Source organism: Bos grunniens, chromosome 1 (genome assembly GCF_055505025.1).
Source record: "Bos grunniens cultivar Pamir isolate PY7600 chromosome 1, Bosgru_T2T1.0, whole genome shotgun sequence".
In the NCBI taxonomy this organism is placed as follows: domain Eukaryota; kingdom Metazoa; phylum Chordata; class Mammalia; order Artiodactyla; family Bovidae; genus Bos; species Bos grunniens.
The window spans coordinates 20,567,611-20,583,763 of NC_141165.1; the positions used below are offsets into that span (position 1 = coordinate 20,567,611).

Below are 16,153 nucleotides of genomic sequence, written 5' to 3' on the forward strand. Positions count from 1 at the left end.
CTTTTGGACCAGAAAAAGAACATGAAATTAAGTTCCTTGGATTTTCTCTTTGTCTCATATATCCCAGACTTGGAGCTGAAGAAGCCAGCAACTTGAAAATGCCAATGAGCACAGACAAAAATCAAATGAAAAAGAGCCTCAACAAAAGTCTACTGTCTATAGCTGAAGGACTGGGAAAGGGCAGCTAAAAAGACAGAAAACTTAGAGAATAACCACTCTACCTATGCCAAATACTGCAGAAAAGTATCATTGACCCCACCCCAACTCATGCCAACATAGGCTTCCACCGTTCTGAGTGCTGTAATGAGGTACCTCAACACCCTGTCCAGGGTGGTATCAGACAAGTAAGGAGTGACACCAGGAGCAAGTTCTCTCCCTTCTATGATGTCAATGGGGACCACTCAGTGATAAGAAAACATCTCTATCCACAGGTATCAATGTAGGCTGAGCGGAAACCTGGACTTCTACCTACCGGCAGAGGTAGTGCATCCCCTTACTCTAACTGAGTACTGCCAGATAAACCCAGCTAAAATAGAAGGTTTAAATAAGGACTCATAATATAATATGAAAATGTTTAGGTTTTAATAAAAAATCTTTTGTCATGTCAAAACCCAGGAAGTCTGAAAATGAATGATTATGTGAACACTGAGGTGACAGAGATGTTATAATTTCTAACCAAAGACTTTAAAGCAACTATAATAAAAATGCTTCAATTAGTAAATGTAAACACAGTAGAAACAAATGAGAAAACAGAAAGTCTCAGCAAAGAAACTTAAATATTAGTAATGAAACAGAAGAAATAAAGAACCAAATGGATATTTTATAACTGAAAAATGTAACAATTTAAATAAAAACCTCAGTGGATGGGCAGTGGATGGCTAGCAAAATGGAAGAGACAAAGGAACAAATCAATGAACTGTAAGACAGGTCAATAGAAATTGACCAATCCGGACCACTAAGAGAAAATAGAATAAGAAAATTTTTTAAAGACTAGCATTAGGGACATGTGAATTATAACAAAATATCTAACATTTATGACACTGGAGTCCAGGAAGGAGAGAAAGAGGGCAAGACTGAAAAAATACTCTAAGAAATAATGGCTGAAAACTTCCCAAATTTGGCAAGAGATATAACCTATAGATTTAAGAGGCTGAGTAAACCTAAAGCATAATAAATCCAAGAAATCCATGCCAAGACACATCACAATTAAACTTCTAAAAACTAAAGACAAAATCTTAAAAGCAGCCAGTGAAGAATGACATCTTATCTACAGGGAAAATATATATGCATATGCCAGGAGGAAATGGCAGGATATTTTTTCAAGTGCTGGAAGAAAAGAATTGTCAACATAGAACCTTATACTCAGTGAAGATATCCTTGTTGTTTAGTCGCTCAGTTGTGTCCGACTTTTTGTGACCCTCCTTAAGGAGGAGAAATCAAGACAGTCTTAGATAAAGGAAAACAGAGAACACTTGCCTATAGACCCTAAAAGAACAGCTTAAAAAAGTCTTCTAAACAGAGGGGTTAAGGGGGAACCTAGGAAAATCAAGAAGGAATAAACCATGAAAAGAAAAATATGGCTACAGAAATTAGTTTTTCTTTTCCTCTTGAATTTTCTACACTATGTTTGATGTTTAAAGTAAACATTTTAATACTATGTGATGTCATTCTACATGTACATAGAGGAAATATTTAAAACAATTATAAATGGTGGAGGTTAAATGGACTTAAAGGGAAGTAAAGTTTCTTCATTCAAACTGGTCAAATGATGATACCAATAGATTAGTGAGATATATACATACATATATTAATATATGGATTATTATATGTTATATGTATTTATATTATAACATCCAGAGCAACCTCTAAAAGAGTTTACAAAGAGATACAATCAGAAACATTCTAGATAAAGCAAAGTGGAATTCTAAAAATGTTAAATTAACTGATTGGAATGCAGGAAAAAAACAGAAACTAAAAACAAACATAAAATGGCAGATTTAAGCACTAACCTCAATCTTATTACAAAGACAATGAACTAAAAAATGTGACCCAACTAACTATATGTCATCGAGAAATTCACTTCAAATATAATGATTTAGGCAGGTTGAAAACAACCTACCAAAAATAAAAAAATGTATCATGCAAACATTAATCAAAGGAAAGCAGGAGCAGCTATATTAATACCAGATAAAAGTAGACTTCAAAGTACTGAGAATTACTTGGAGGTCAAAGCACAGAGACAGAGAAGGTCACTATATAATGATAAAAGGGTAAATCCTTATGAAGTCTTAGCAATCTTAAATGTGTATGCATCAAATAACTGAACTGCTGAATATGTAAATAAAAAACAGAAAGAACTGAAAAGGACAGTAAACAAATCCATAGTTCTAGTTGAAGACTTCAACACCCTTCTCTCAACTATTGATAGGACAATCAGAAAATCAGCAAGGATACAGAAGAACTCAACAATAACATCAACCAATAGGATCTAGTAGATATTCATAGAACACTCCACCCAACAAAAGCAGAATCCACATTCTTTTCAAGTATCCATAAAACACATAATAAGATAAACAGTATCTTAGTCTATAAAGCCAACCTCAACAAATTTTAAAGAACTGAAATAATACAGAATTTGTTTTGTAACCACATGGGATCAAAAATAGCAAGATAACCTCTAAACACTTGGAAATTCAGTAACACATTGTCGTGACCCACTTCCATGTATCAAAGAGAAATTTCAAGGGAAATTGAAAATGGAATGAACATGAAAATACAATACATACAAATTGTGGGATACAAATAAAGCAGTACTGCATGGAAAATTTACAGTGCTAAATACATAGACTAGAAAAGTGGAAAAGTCTAAAATCTATAATCCAAGCTACCATACCAAGAACCTAGAAAAACAGAGCAAAATAAGTCTGAAGAAAGCAAAAGAAAAGATATGATAAACAGCAGAAATCAATAACACTGAAACAAAAGAGAAAATGAAACAAAGATCTTGTTAATATTAACTCATATCAATCATTATATTGTATAATTCTATATGTTAATACATAGTCTTTGAAAAGAGCAATAAATTTGACAGACCTTTAACTAGACAGACGAAGGAAGGAAGGTACAAATAAACAATTTTGTATCCTTTAGGGGATATCACAGAAGACTTTGCAGACATCAATAGGATAATAGGAGAATATTATGAACAACTCTTTTTGTAGAACAGCATTACTACAAACAAAGCAGTGGAGGTGATGGAATTCCAGCTGAGCTATCTCTAATCCTGAAAGATGATGCTGTTAAAGTGCTGCACTCAATATCCCAGCAAATTTGGAAAACTCAGCAATGGTCACAGGACTGGAAAAGGTCAGTTTTCATTCCAATCTCAAAGAAGGGCAATGCTAAAGAATGTTCAAACTACCACACAGTTGCGCTCAATTCATACGCTAACAAGGTTATACTCAAAATCCTTCAAGCTAGGCTTCAATGTATGTGAACCAAGAACTTCTAGATGTACATGTTGGATTTAAAAAAGGCAGAGAAACTAGAGATTAAATTGCCAACATCCATTGGATCACAGAATAATTAAGATAATTCAAGAAAAAGATCTGCTTCATTGACTATGCAAAAGCCTTTGACTGTGTGGATCACAACAAATTGTGAAAAATTCTTAAAGAGATGGGAATACCGGACCACCTTACTTGCCTCCCGAGAAACCTGTATGCAGGTCAATAAGCAGCAGTTAGAACTGGACATGGAACAACAGAATGGTTCAAAATTAGGAAAGGAGTATGTCAAGACTGTATATTGTCACTCTGCTTCTATGCAAAGTACACATGTGAAATGCTGGGCTGGATGAAGCACAAACTGGATTCAAGATTGCTGGGTGAAATATTAACAACCTCAGCTATGCAGATGCTACCATCTTAATGGCAGAAAGTGAAAAGGAAGTAAAGAGCCTCTTGATAAGGGTGAAAGAAGAGACAGAAAAAGTCAGCTTAAAACTCAACATTCAAAAAAACTAAGATCATAGCATCTGGTCTCATCTTTTCATAGCAAATAGAAGGGGAAAAAGTGGAAACAGTGACAGATTTTATTTTCCTGGGCTTCAAAATAACTGTGGATGGTGACTGCAGCCATGAAATTAAAAGATGATAGCTCTCTGGAAGAAAAGCTATGACAAATCTAGACATCATATTAAAAAGCAGAGACATCACTTAGCTGACAAATATCCAGAGTCAAAACTATGGTTTTTCCAGAAGTCATGTATAGATGTGAGAGTTGGACCATAAAGAAGGCTGAACGCCAAAGAATTCATGCCTTCAAATTGTACTGGAGAAGACTCCTGAGAGTCCCTTAGACAGCAAGGAGATCAAACCAGTCAGTCCTAAAGGTAATCAATCCTGAATATTCATTGGAAGGACTGATGCAGAAGCTCCAATACTTTGGCCACCTGATGGGAAGAGTTGACGTATTGGAAAAGACCTCGATGCTGAGAAATACTCGGGGCAGGAGGAGATGGGGGCGACACAGGATGTAACAGTTGGATGGCATCACTGAGTCAATGGACATGGGTTTGAGGAAACGCCGGGAGATAGTGAAGGAAAGGGAAGCCTGGCATGATGAGTGCATGGTGTCGCAGAGAATTGGACATGACTTAGCAGCTGAACCACAACAACATGTTTGCTACAGTACATTGCTTCAGTGGTGGGTATTTTGATCAGTTTCCCTATCACAGTGATGTTCAACATGGTAGCCAATAATCATACTCAATGTGAAATACGTTGTCTGAAACAAGATGTATTATACATGTGTGAAATGTACATCTAATTTAGAAGAATCAGTTTTTAAAAGAATGTAAAATACCCACTAGTAATATTTTTATATTGATTTCATGTTGAAATAATATTTCAGATATATTGGATTAAATAAAATGTATTATTAAAATCAATTTCATCTGTTTCTTTTTACTTTTAAAGAATGTAGCTACTAGAATATTTTCAGATAAGGAAATGACAACCCACTCCAGTTTTCTTGCCTAGAAAATACCAGGGACAGAGGAGCCCAGTGGGCTGCCATCTATGGGGTCGCACAGAGTTGGATACGACTGAACCAACTTAGCAACAGCAGCAGCAGAATATTTTAAATTACATTTCTGGCTTACACTATATATTTCTGTTGGATAGCACTGTCCTAGAGGTTGAAACCAAGCTCTGAATTAACAATGTCAAACAAAACTCCAGCAGTCAGTGTCTTTTTTAATGGCTATCAAACTAGGTAACAACAGACTGGTTCCAAAATGAGAAAGGAGTCCATCAAGGCTGTATATTGTCACCCTGCTTATTTAACTTATATGCAGAGTATATCATATGAAATGCTGGTCTGGATGAAGCACAAGATGGAATCAAGATTGCTGGAAGAAATATCAATAACCTCAGATACGTGGATGACACCACTCTTATGGCAGAAAGTGAAGAAGAATTAAAGAGCCTCTTGATGAAAGTGAAAGAGGAGAGTGAAAAAGTTGGCTTAAAGCTCAACATTCAGAAAACGAAGATTGTGGCATCCAGTCCCATCACTTCATGGCAAATAGATGGGCAAACAATGGAAACAGTGACTTTATTTTCCTGGGCTCCAAAATCACTGCAGATGGAGACTGCAGCCATGAAATTAAGACACTCCGTGGAAGAAATGCTATGACCAACATAGACAGCACAGTAAAAAGCAGAGACTTGACTTTGCCAACAAAGGTCCATCTAGTCAAGGCTATGGTTTTGCTAGTAGTCATGCATGGATGTGAGAGCTGGACCATAAAGAAAGCTGAGCACCAAAGAACTGATGCTTTTGAATTGTGGTGTTAGAGAAGACTCTTGAGAGTCCCTTGGACTGCATGGAGATCCAACCAGTCAATCCTCAAGGAAATCAATCCTGAATATTCATTGGAAAGACTGATGCAGAAGCTGAAACTCCAATACTTTGGCCACCTGATGCGAAGAATTGACTCACTGGAAAAGACCCTGATGCTGGGAAAGACTGAAGGCAGGAGAGGGGGATGACATAAGTTGAGATGGCTGGGTGGCATCACCGACTGGATAGGCATGAGTTTGAGTAAGCTTCAGGAGTTGGCGACTGACAGGGAAGCCTGGTGTGTTGCAGTCCATAGGGTTACAAAGAATCAGACACGACTGAGTGACTGAACTGAACTGAATTGATCAAACTAGGTGATTATAACTTCATGAACAAACCACCATAAGCAATTACTTCTTAGCATTAGAATAAAGGAAAGTGGTCTTAGGTGGGTCTCTACAGGCCCTAGAATTTCTAAAAAGAATTAAATGGGTGCTCTAAGAAGGCGCCAGATTTATTTACTAGGAGAGAACTTTGATAAAGAACTTTTTTCTTTAGTGCCTGGAATAAATTAGAAGGCAGCTGGAAAGGATCTCCAAATTCAGGGAAGTAGAATGTTACTTTGACAAATTAAAAAAGGAAAAAAAAAGCTAGACCAGATTTTTATTTGACCTGTTCACACATCTCTTAGCTCTTGCCAGATTATTTCCATTATGCCAAATGCAAGAGGCTTTCAGAGAAGGGAGGAATATTTTTGAAAAGCCCAGGCTTGTTATGCTTGCTACATTAAGTTTACAAAGTGGAAAAGAAATTTCTCTTTAGCACAGTATTAAAACATCTGTCATGAAAGCAGCACTTAAGGAGAGTGCTTTTGTGTGTTCAAGATGCCTGTAGGTTAACCTTTCTGTTCCTCCTTGCACCCTGCTTGGGCTTTGGGTGGCAATTTTGAGAAGACAAATGTTCATGAAATGACATTTGATGCCATGAACAACTCTTTAGCTCTTACTCCAGCAGCATCGTGGAGTTGTATTTATAGCCTCAAACTTTCGTATCATTTTACCTTCTACAGTGCCCATCCAACAGTTGAACACTTGCCCTTACTGTTTACTAAAAGGGTTCTTCTACAAATTATTCCCAGGTATGTGCCATAAAGCAGGCTATGTTTTTTCATAAGAACAATGTTATAACTAAGTCATAGATTTGCTAAATAATATTTCACAAAAAAGAAAGCATGGCCTATAACAATTCACGGTAAAAAATATACTGTAAAATTTTTATAAGTTTGTCACAAATGAACTTTATAACTCCTTGTAAAGTACAGTTGAGACAATCTTATAAAATGTACTAAAATATACATGTCCAGCAAATATGGATACAATTTACCACTACAAGTTTGACCTAACAGTACATGTTAGTAATCTTAAGTATTAAATATTCAATAATAATTTTTCTCATCTTCTTAGAAGGGCTGTTAAGGGGATGATTTAGCTATCTCATTGCTCTTAAGAAGTTTTCCATTTCAGCTTAAAGCTCCTTTGAATATTTATTATAAGCAAGGAAGTCTGATATGGTAGCATCTTTTCCTCTTGATAAATATTTTCTAATTTGGATTATAGTGCCTGGATGTAAGTATTGTTCTTTGTAAACAATAGGCTCAGTAGTACATAACTTAGAGATGAAAATTCAAAATATCATGAACACCCCAGCTAATGCTGGTCCCATTTCTACTTGCATTTCTCCAGCAACAGGGAGCTCACTTCTTTATAAAGCAGTCCTTTCCATTTTTAGATCTCTTCTTTCACTGAGTTTTGCACTATTTTCCTATATTTCTCCACTTATCTGTCTTAATTCCTCCATAGAGCCAAAGAATAAGGCTTCCTTCTTCCTTAAAACAGCCCTCTCATGTCCACAGAGAGGGCTACTGTATGAAGTTCTCTAGAGAACGAGAACCAGAAAGTTGAACAAATTATCGACACTTTGTGTGCTGAGGTGTTGAAGCACTTAAGGAATGATTAAATCTTGCACAAAGATAACTATCTCTCGTCAGCCTATATATATATATTCACATACAGCTTGAATCTTAGGATTTTTCATTAGTTTTTATTGGAATATAGTTGCTTTACAATGTTGTGTTAGTTTCTGTTGTACCAAAGTGAATCAGCTATGTGTATACATATATCCCCTCTTTTTTGGATTTCCTTCCTATTTAGGTCACCACAGAGCACTGAGTCCCTTGTGCTATACAGAAGGTTCTCATTCAGATCAGATCAGATCAGTTGCTCAGTCGTGTCCGACTCTTTGCGACCCTGTGAATCGCAGCACGTCAGGCCTCCCTGTCCATCACCAACTCCCGGAGTTCACTCAGACTCACGTCCATTGAGTCAGTGATGCCATCCAGCCATCTCATCCTCTGTCGTCCCCTTCTCCTCTTGCCCCAATCCCTCCCAGCATCAGAGTCTTTTCTAATGAGTCAACTCTTTGCATGAGGTGGCCAAAGTACTGGAGTTTCAGCTTTAGCATCATTCCTTCCAAAGAAATCCCAGGGCTGATCTCCTTCAGAATGGACTGGTTGTATCTCCTTGAAGTCCAAGGGACTTGCAAGAGTCTTCTCCAACACCACAGTTCAAAAGCATCAATTCTTCGGCACTCAGCCTTCTTCACAGTCCAACTCTCACATCCATACATGACCACAGGAAAAACCATAGCCTTCACTAGACAGACCTTTGTTGTCAAAGTAATGTCTCTGCTTTTGAATATGCTATCTAGGTTGGTCATAACTTTCCTTCCAAGGACTAAGCGTCTTTTAATTTCCTGGCTGCAGTCACCATCTGCAGTGATTTTGGAGCCCCCAAAAATAAACTCTGGCACTGTTTCCACTGTTTCCCCATCTATTTGCCATGAAGTGATGGGACTGGATGCCATGATCTTCGTTTTCTGAATGTTGAGCTTTAAGCCAACTTTTTCACTCTCCTCTTTCACTTTCATTAAGAGGCTTTGTAGTTCCTCTTCACTTTCTGCCAGGGTGGTGTCATCTGCATATCTGAGGTTATTGATATTTCTCCTGGCAGTCTTGATTCCAGCTTGTGCTTCTTCCAGTCCAGTGTTCCTCATGATGTACTCTGCATATAAGTTAAATAAACAGGGTGACAATATACAGCCTTGATGTACTCCTTTTCCTATTTGGAACCAGTCTGTTGTTCCATGTCCAGTTCTAACTGTTGCTTCCTGACCTGCATACAGGTTTCTCAAGAGGCAGATCAGGTGGTCTGGTATTCCCATCTCTTTCAGAATTTCCCACAGTTGATTGTGATCCACACAGTCAAAGGCTTTGGCATAATCAACAAAGCAGAAATAAATGTTTTTCTGGAACTCTCTTGCTTCTTCCATGATCCAGCGGATGTTGGCAATTTGATCTCTGGTTCCTCTGCCTTTTCTAAAACCAGCTTGAACATCTGCAAGTTCACAGTTCACATATTGCTGAAGCCTGGCTTGGAGAATTTTGAGCATTACTTTACTAGCGTGTGAGATGAGTGCAACTGTGCAGTAGTTTGAGCATTCTTTGGCATTGCCTTTCTTTGGGATTGGAATGAAAACTGACCTTTTCCAGTCCTGTGGCCACTGCTGAGTTTTCCAAATTTGCTGGCATATTGAGTGCAGCACTTTCACAGCATCATCTTTCAGGATTTGGAATAACTCAACTAGAATTTTATCACCTCCACTAGCTTTGTTTGTAGTGATGCTTTCTAAGGCCCACTTGACTTCACATTCCAGGATGTCTGGCTCTAGGTCAGTGATCACACCCTATTTTATACATAGTAGTGTATATATGTCAATCCCAACCCTCCTATTCATCCTGCCCTGTCCCCCCTTGGTATCCATGTTTGTTCTCTACCTCTGTGTCTCTATTTCTGCTTTGCAAATAAGTTCACCTGTATCATTTTCTAATTTTACATATAAGTGGAATCATATGTGGAATATTATATGATATTTGTTTTTCTCTTTCTGACTTAACTCTGTATGACAGTCTCTAGGTCCATTCACATCATCAGACTACATTTAAATACAGACTACAAATAAATATATTTTGTGGAAAAGAATCACCTTGTTTATGCAGAGGAAATCTCTTTCTGACCAAATAATGTTATTTTGGTTCAAGGTTAGTATAGTGCATTGGGCTACAATAAATTCAAATAAGTAATTACTCTTACATGTGAACAAAGTTTCTTCTTAAAGGCCACCCTTTGGTTTGCTCGTTCACACATGATCTGTAAAGCACGTTCAGCCAGACCTATCGTTCTCATACAGTGGTGGATTCTGCCAGGTCCAAGCCGGCCTTGGGCAATTTCAAATCCCCTACCTTCACCTGTGAGAAAGAAAGGAGAACATGACCACAGCCTATTTCTTTTGTTATTTACACAATCCTGAGAAAATAATGAACTATCCTCAATAAAAATGGCATTCCGGTAGGAAAAAAGTAAGTTTTGTAATAAGGTCCACTATACATTTATGGAACTTTGATTTCTAATACATAGAAATGTAAACCACCATCATTAAAAACTTGGATCAGATTCAAGAACTGATCTGAAGTAGGTCTCTTCAGTACCTACTCTGCATAAGTTATTTTGTTAGTGTTGCAATGGTTACCAAGGTAGATAAGACACAGTCCTGAGTTCAGAAACTAGAAGAGGGGCAAGGATGCTAGGGATAAGGGATATGGAGAAGGACAAGAAAGGCATAGGAGGGAAAGGTGTTTGTTCATCATGGTAACCTGAGGGCCTGGCAGGATCAGGGGCTTATTGAATGGATGAAATGAGGAATACAAGAAACTTCTTGAAAGAGGTAGCATCAGAGATGTTCCTTGAAGGTTGGGTAGGATTCCAACAAGCAAGAGGATGAAGTCATTCAAGGAATACAGTGTTCAGAAACTACTGAGGTTTTATTAAAACAAGTAGAGGCTTGACGATCATGTTTTAGGAAAAAGTATGTTGCTCGAAATTGTATAATTTTTGTATTTAGCTATGTTTTCAATTGATGTGACACCACATCAAATACTTAAATAAAACCTTATTATTGTTATTGTTATTATTACCAAAGGAAATAATTTTCCCTTATAAATGGAGTAAACAAGAAGGAAAGTATCTAAATTATGGTAGACTTCACATCTTTTTCAGATTTTGACCTGAAAGTATATATTTTTTAATTACTTAGAGAATCATTTGTTCAATTTATCTCACCTAGTATTAAATTGGTGGCAGGAACTCGCACTTGATTAAAGTGGATCTCAAAATGTCCTCCATGGAAATTATCTATGAAATAGAGATTAAGATTTTAGAGAACAAAACGAGGTGACAAAAAGGTAGTCAGAGATAATTAATCTACTGAAGACACTGGAATTTAAAGGCCTCATATGTCAGACATTTCTAGGTAGATCTGAGCCCTGAACCCCCAGTGCTGTGCAACCCAAAAAACTTATCAACTGTTTAAGAAATTTTAAGAGATTTTAGATATCATTTCATCCAGAGGTTTCTGAATGGATTTTCTGAAATTGTAGAGCTGTGAAAAAGAAGATGGCTCCATAGCTCAAATTAGATCATCTTATTATTGTTTTATTATTGCTTCTTCTTTAAAAATTTTAATATACAGGCTTCCAAAGAAAATTTTGCTTGGGAAAATAAAAAAGGTTCCAATGGTTCAAATTTTGCAAGTGAATTATGTAATTCTTATTTTATTACTGTGGAAACCAATGCCTAAAGATGTGAAGAACCTGCTCGAAGCAACAGAACCGGTTTAGCATTAGAGACAAAGCCAAGGCTGGACGTGCAAGTATATTTGCTTCCAGTCTAGGCTTGTTTGCCTCTTGAAAACGCGGGCATGTGACAGAGACTGGGAACACATCCACACTTTGTCTTTATATCATCCTTCCTCCTCGCCAAGTTCTGGAGATAATCTCCAGTTAACTCCACACCCTTTTCCTGTCAGAACAGACATTAATAATCAACTCTGTCCACATTATTTCTTTTGGCCTTGGCACAGGGAGTTGGAGAGATGTTGGTGAAACTGTCCTACTGAAATTTGAAACATAGGCTCTACAATGGTGGGAATTAATAGCCAACCAACATTATTAGCCAACCAACAGTCTTTTAGGCTGTTGTTCTACAACCCAACCACTTAACCTGTGGGTACATTTTCTAGCTGCAACCTACAAAAAGTAATCCACCTCTTGAATATTTGCATTAGCCACATTTAACAATAAAGAGAAAGCCAGGGTCACCACAAAACCTAAAGTTCAGTAAACTTTTTTATAACATTTATCATTTGCTGACAGCTACCTAGCTTATTTACATGTCTGTATTTATCCTCTGTCTCTGTCCCCCAGCAAGTAAGCTCCACAAGGGCAGAGATCTTTGTTTCCTGTGTTCACTATTGTATTCTAAGCACCTGTAACAGTGCTTGTGCGTGTGCGTGCGTGTTAAGTCGTTTCAGTCATGTCCGACTCTTTGCGACCATATGGACTGTAGCCTGCCAGGCTCCTTTGTCCGTGGGATTATCCAGGCAAGAATACTGGAGTGGGTTGAGTGCTCAACAAATACTTGCAGAGTGAGAAACCTGAGCAGCAAGGAAACAGTGAACATGAGACTGAGTAAAAGTATCCTTGCTTCTTAGACATTCCACCCAAGGACAGAGGAAGGAAAAGTTCTGCATTCAAATCATTCAAAACCCTTTGCTTATTAACTCTTGTAGGTTGATTAAGAAAGTTAAAAATGAGTATTACTGTGAGTTACTTAATTTTTCACATCTATTTCATTAACCCTTCCTCAGTTGCTATGCCTTAAATGCCAGTTTGCCCTTTCCCCAAACCAGAAAAAATGTGGTAGAATGCTGCACCACCTCTCTTTTCATTTGTTCTATTCTGAACTCCACTGGTAATTTATACTAAGGGTCAAAGGATTTCTAAGAATCCATCTCATGCACTAAAATGTTATCTATTTCCTTCAGAGTTACTGCATATTCTAGGTTTTCTACTTGCAAATACACAGACAAGTTGATTGAATACTTACCCAGGTAGCCAAAAACTGTCAAGGGCCTTATTATTTCTACTCCAGGTGTGTTGATAGGAACAAGAATCATGCTGTGTTGTTTGTGTCTGGTCAAAAGAAAAGTAGATGTTAGGAAGTTTGCTAAGTGGAAAAATAAAACAGATGTTAGGTGGAGACTCAACTGTCATCTTTTCATTGTTGCTTTCATGTAATCATGTAAGTAATGATGTCTGGAATAGGAATTGTATAAAAATCATTAAATACATTCAGATGCAGCCTGTGATCTGGAATAACAATGATTTGAAAATATGTGAAAGTTATTTAATTGAGGCTTCTCCTTGCTCAGAATGGTAACTGGGAACTGATATTTAATATATTAAACATTTCAAGATTATTGCCTTGGATCTAAATATCTAATCAGTTAATTACTTACAGACAGTTTTGAAAAAGTTTATATATCTTATAATTGGATCCAAACAGCTTTGAGAATTCAGCAACACTTTTTAAAACAGGAAATTTCACAGTGAAGAATGTATACCAACACTTCCTAAAATGTTTTCTAAATATATCTTTAGCAAAGTAATTGTGAAACAACAGACATATGACATTTAATATCATAATATATTTTATATTATTATAATTTATGAGATTAAATAGTGAATTTTAAGTAAATTGAGTACAAAAAAAGACTGACTCTTACTCCTCATAGATTTCTCAATCACTATTGTTTTATTACCTGGTTTCAGAGTTATTGTTAATTCTTCCCATAACAATTGCAATTTTGCAGTTTGGATTCCCAGCTCCTAAAACCAGAGAAACAATGAAAAGAATACATCATAAAAAGAAAATTTTAGTCTGACATTTCACACTAAAGGTTCTAATCTTTCTAAGTTTACCTCTGGAAAAACAAACAAACATATAGGAAGAAAGCCCTTGATCATTAAAAAAAGAAATCCTTATGTACAAAACTGTATATCACTTAAGAAAATTGACTAACTTAGGCCTAGAATGGACTTTTTCAGTGATAACTGCTGCATGAAAATAACCAGAAGTCAAAGAAGCCATGAAAGAACTGCAGCCCTTAAGACAAAGTGATGGCTCTCCCATTCATACCATTTCAAACATCAGCATGCTAGAAAGACTATGAACTTCTAACGTATTTCCTCCTGTTTAGATCTCATATTCTCTGACCTATGGACAACAGTACCAAACTCACAATATTTACTCCACAACCAGTGACTGAGAAAGACTTAGTTTCCCCAGCCATGGAGTTGGATGAGGGTGAGTCTGTTTCAATTAAACAAACTGAAAAGCATTAATCCATCTACAAACAATTAGAAATTTGAATACTTACTGGATATGTAATGATATTAAGTAATTTTAGGTGTGCTAACGACATTATGGTTACATTTTTAAAAGAGCTCTTATTGAGATGCACACTGAAATGTTCATGAGAGACATAATGTGATATCGATATCTGGGATTTATTTCAAAATAATATGTGCAGAGGAGGAAATGGGAATAGGGATGAAGCAAGGTTGGTGCCCTGAAAGTGAATCATGTTTTCTTGCTTCTTCATTTAATGAATAATTTTCCATTTTATTCTGGACATAATGATTGTTTTGAAGACTCTGGATTCTGTTCTCTCTCTCTGAAGACGGTTAATGTTATTGTTTTAAGAGGCAATTAACCTAGGTGGAGTCAAACTGCAGAGTCTGTCTCAGTTAAGGTGAGTGAGAGGCCACATTTCACTTGAGCTCTTTCATTTAGCTGCAAGGTGCTTTGAGTCTGCCTTGTGAATCACTTTGATTCATGAGTAAGCCAGAGACTTGGGCAAAGCTTACACAGGAAACAGAGCTCTCTTGCTCCTGTTTCCTCCTTTCTTGCAGTCTCACCCTACTCTATCATTTTTCTGGGAGCAATGGCTGCCTTACTATCCTCTAGTTCCTTAGGACACAAAGACCTGCATTATCTAGAGAAGTTTCAGCATTCTCACACCACATTGAGTCCTTCGGCCAAATTCTTAAAATGAGACTTGAGTCCATCTCATCTTCTAAATTCTGACTCTGCTACAAAATCAGCCTGTCTTTGGTCACTCTACAGACTCTTCAGGTAGTTATTTTTTGTAGTTTTTTAGTTGTTATCTGTGAGAAGGTCAATCTTAGGTGCTTAATCCACCACACCAGAAATGGCACTCCCCTAGAGTTTTTAAAACTTTGCCAAAACCAGGTTTTCACTTCTCTCATGTGATGGTTTCTTAAATCAGGTACCTATCATTAGTGTCAGTTAAAGTTTTAGAAATGCAATGATCACCTCAAAATATGATCACATAAGAGGCAGAATTAGGAATCTTAGAAGTTTAAAAAATTGTAAATCAATAAAACCAAAAGCTTACCATTCTATTCCCCTCAATTATTCTATATTGTGAATTATACATGTAAAGTAAAATACGGTTAAAGTTAAAATACAATTGTTTTAAAACCAAAGCTCTAATTTGGGTTTTTTCAAATTTAATGGAAACTATTTTTTTTCAATCAGTTCTGAAAGGACTCTTTATAAGAAGGATGTATCAGCTGCTACATCTTCCAGATTTTAGTGAAAAAAGATTTCCCCACTCACATATCTCAAAATTAAGTTTTAAAAATCTCAGATGTTATACTCTTGATGTTGAGTCCACTTGACTATCCTCATTTATTGAACCATGTTTGACTTTCCAAATTGTTTAGTTATTTTTACATAAGTGTGTCTTTCTGATTTTTACAGGTGCTAATACAGAGAAAATGAATTCCACAATTCTGAGGATCAACCCAAAAAACATTAGGATGATTCAAACAGTAGATGATAAAACTTAAATTTCAATGTGGATATTAATGGAAATTTCTTATCTGAAAACACTGAGCAGAGGGAATTTTTTTATCCTTGATTGACTCCGGTTCTGCAATGTTATGCAATCATGCTTTGATTTTTTCTAGAAATTATAGACAAAAGAATCTTTTCCAGAAAGGCTTATTTTTAATTTTTCAACTGGATATTTTTCCACTTGCAGTTTCTTAGGTTTTACTTGTGGGAAGATTTGAGGCTCTAAGAATGAAGAGTCAGGCCACTTGCCCTATATAACACATTGTCTCCTTGGTGGGTGTATGTCTAAAAATCAGATTAGGACATAATGGTATGACTTGGGGTTCATTTCATTAGAGATCTTTTCTTTGTCCACTTTATCCTGATAATCAAAACCACTTTGGGTACATCTTTTAAGGATTCATGGATCT

At 36.6% G+C, this 16,153-nt stretch overlaps 1 protein-coding gene across 1 annotated transcript in view; it reads right to left on the reverse strand.

The window, feature by feature from the left end:
• ACAD11 (acyl-CoA dehydrogenase family member 11) overlaps nt 1-16,153 on the reverse strand; it is a 117,066-nt gene that overhangs the window by 11,615 nt on the left and 89,298 nt on the right. The window contains exons 14-17 of the mRNA XM_086352066.1: nt 13,621-13,687; nt 12,906-12,991; nt 11,082-11,153; nt 10,056-10,210 (exon numbers count right to left, since the gene is read on the reverse strand). Of these exons, the coding sequence (XP_086208192.1) occupies nt 10,056-10,210; nt 11,082-11,153; nt 12,906-12,991; nt 13,621-13,687 (380 nt within the window). The remainder of the gene's footprint in view (nt 1-10,055; nt 10,211-11,081; nt 11,154-12,905; nt 12,992-13,620; nt 13,688-16,153) is intronic.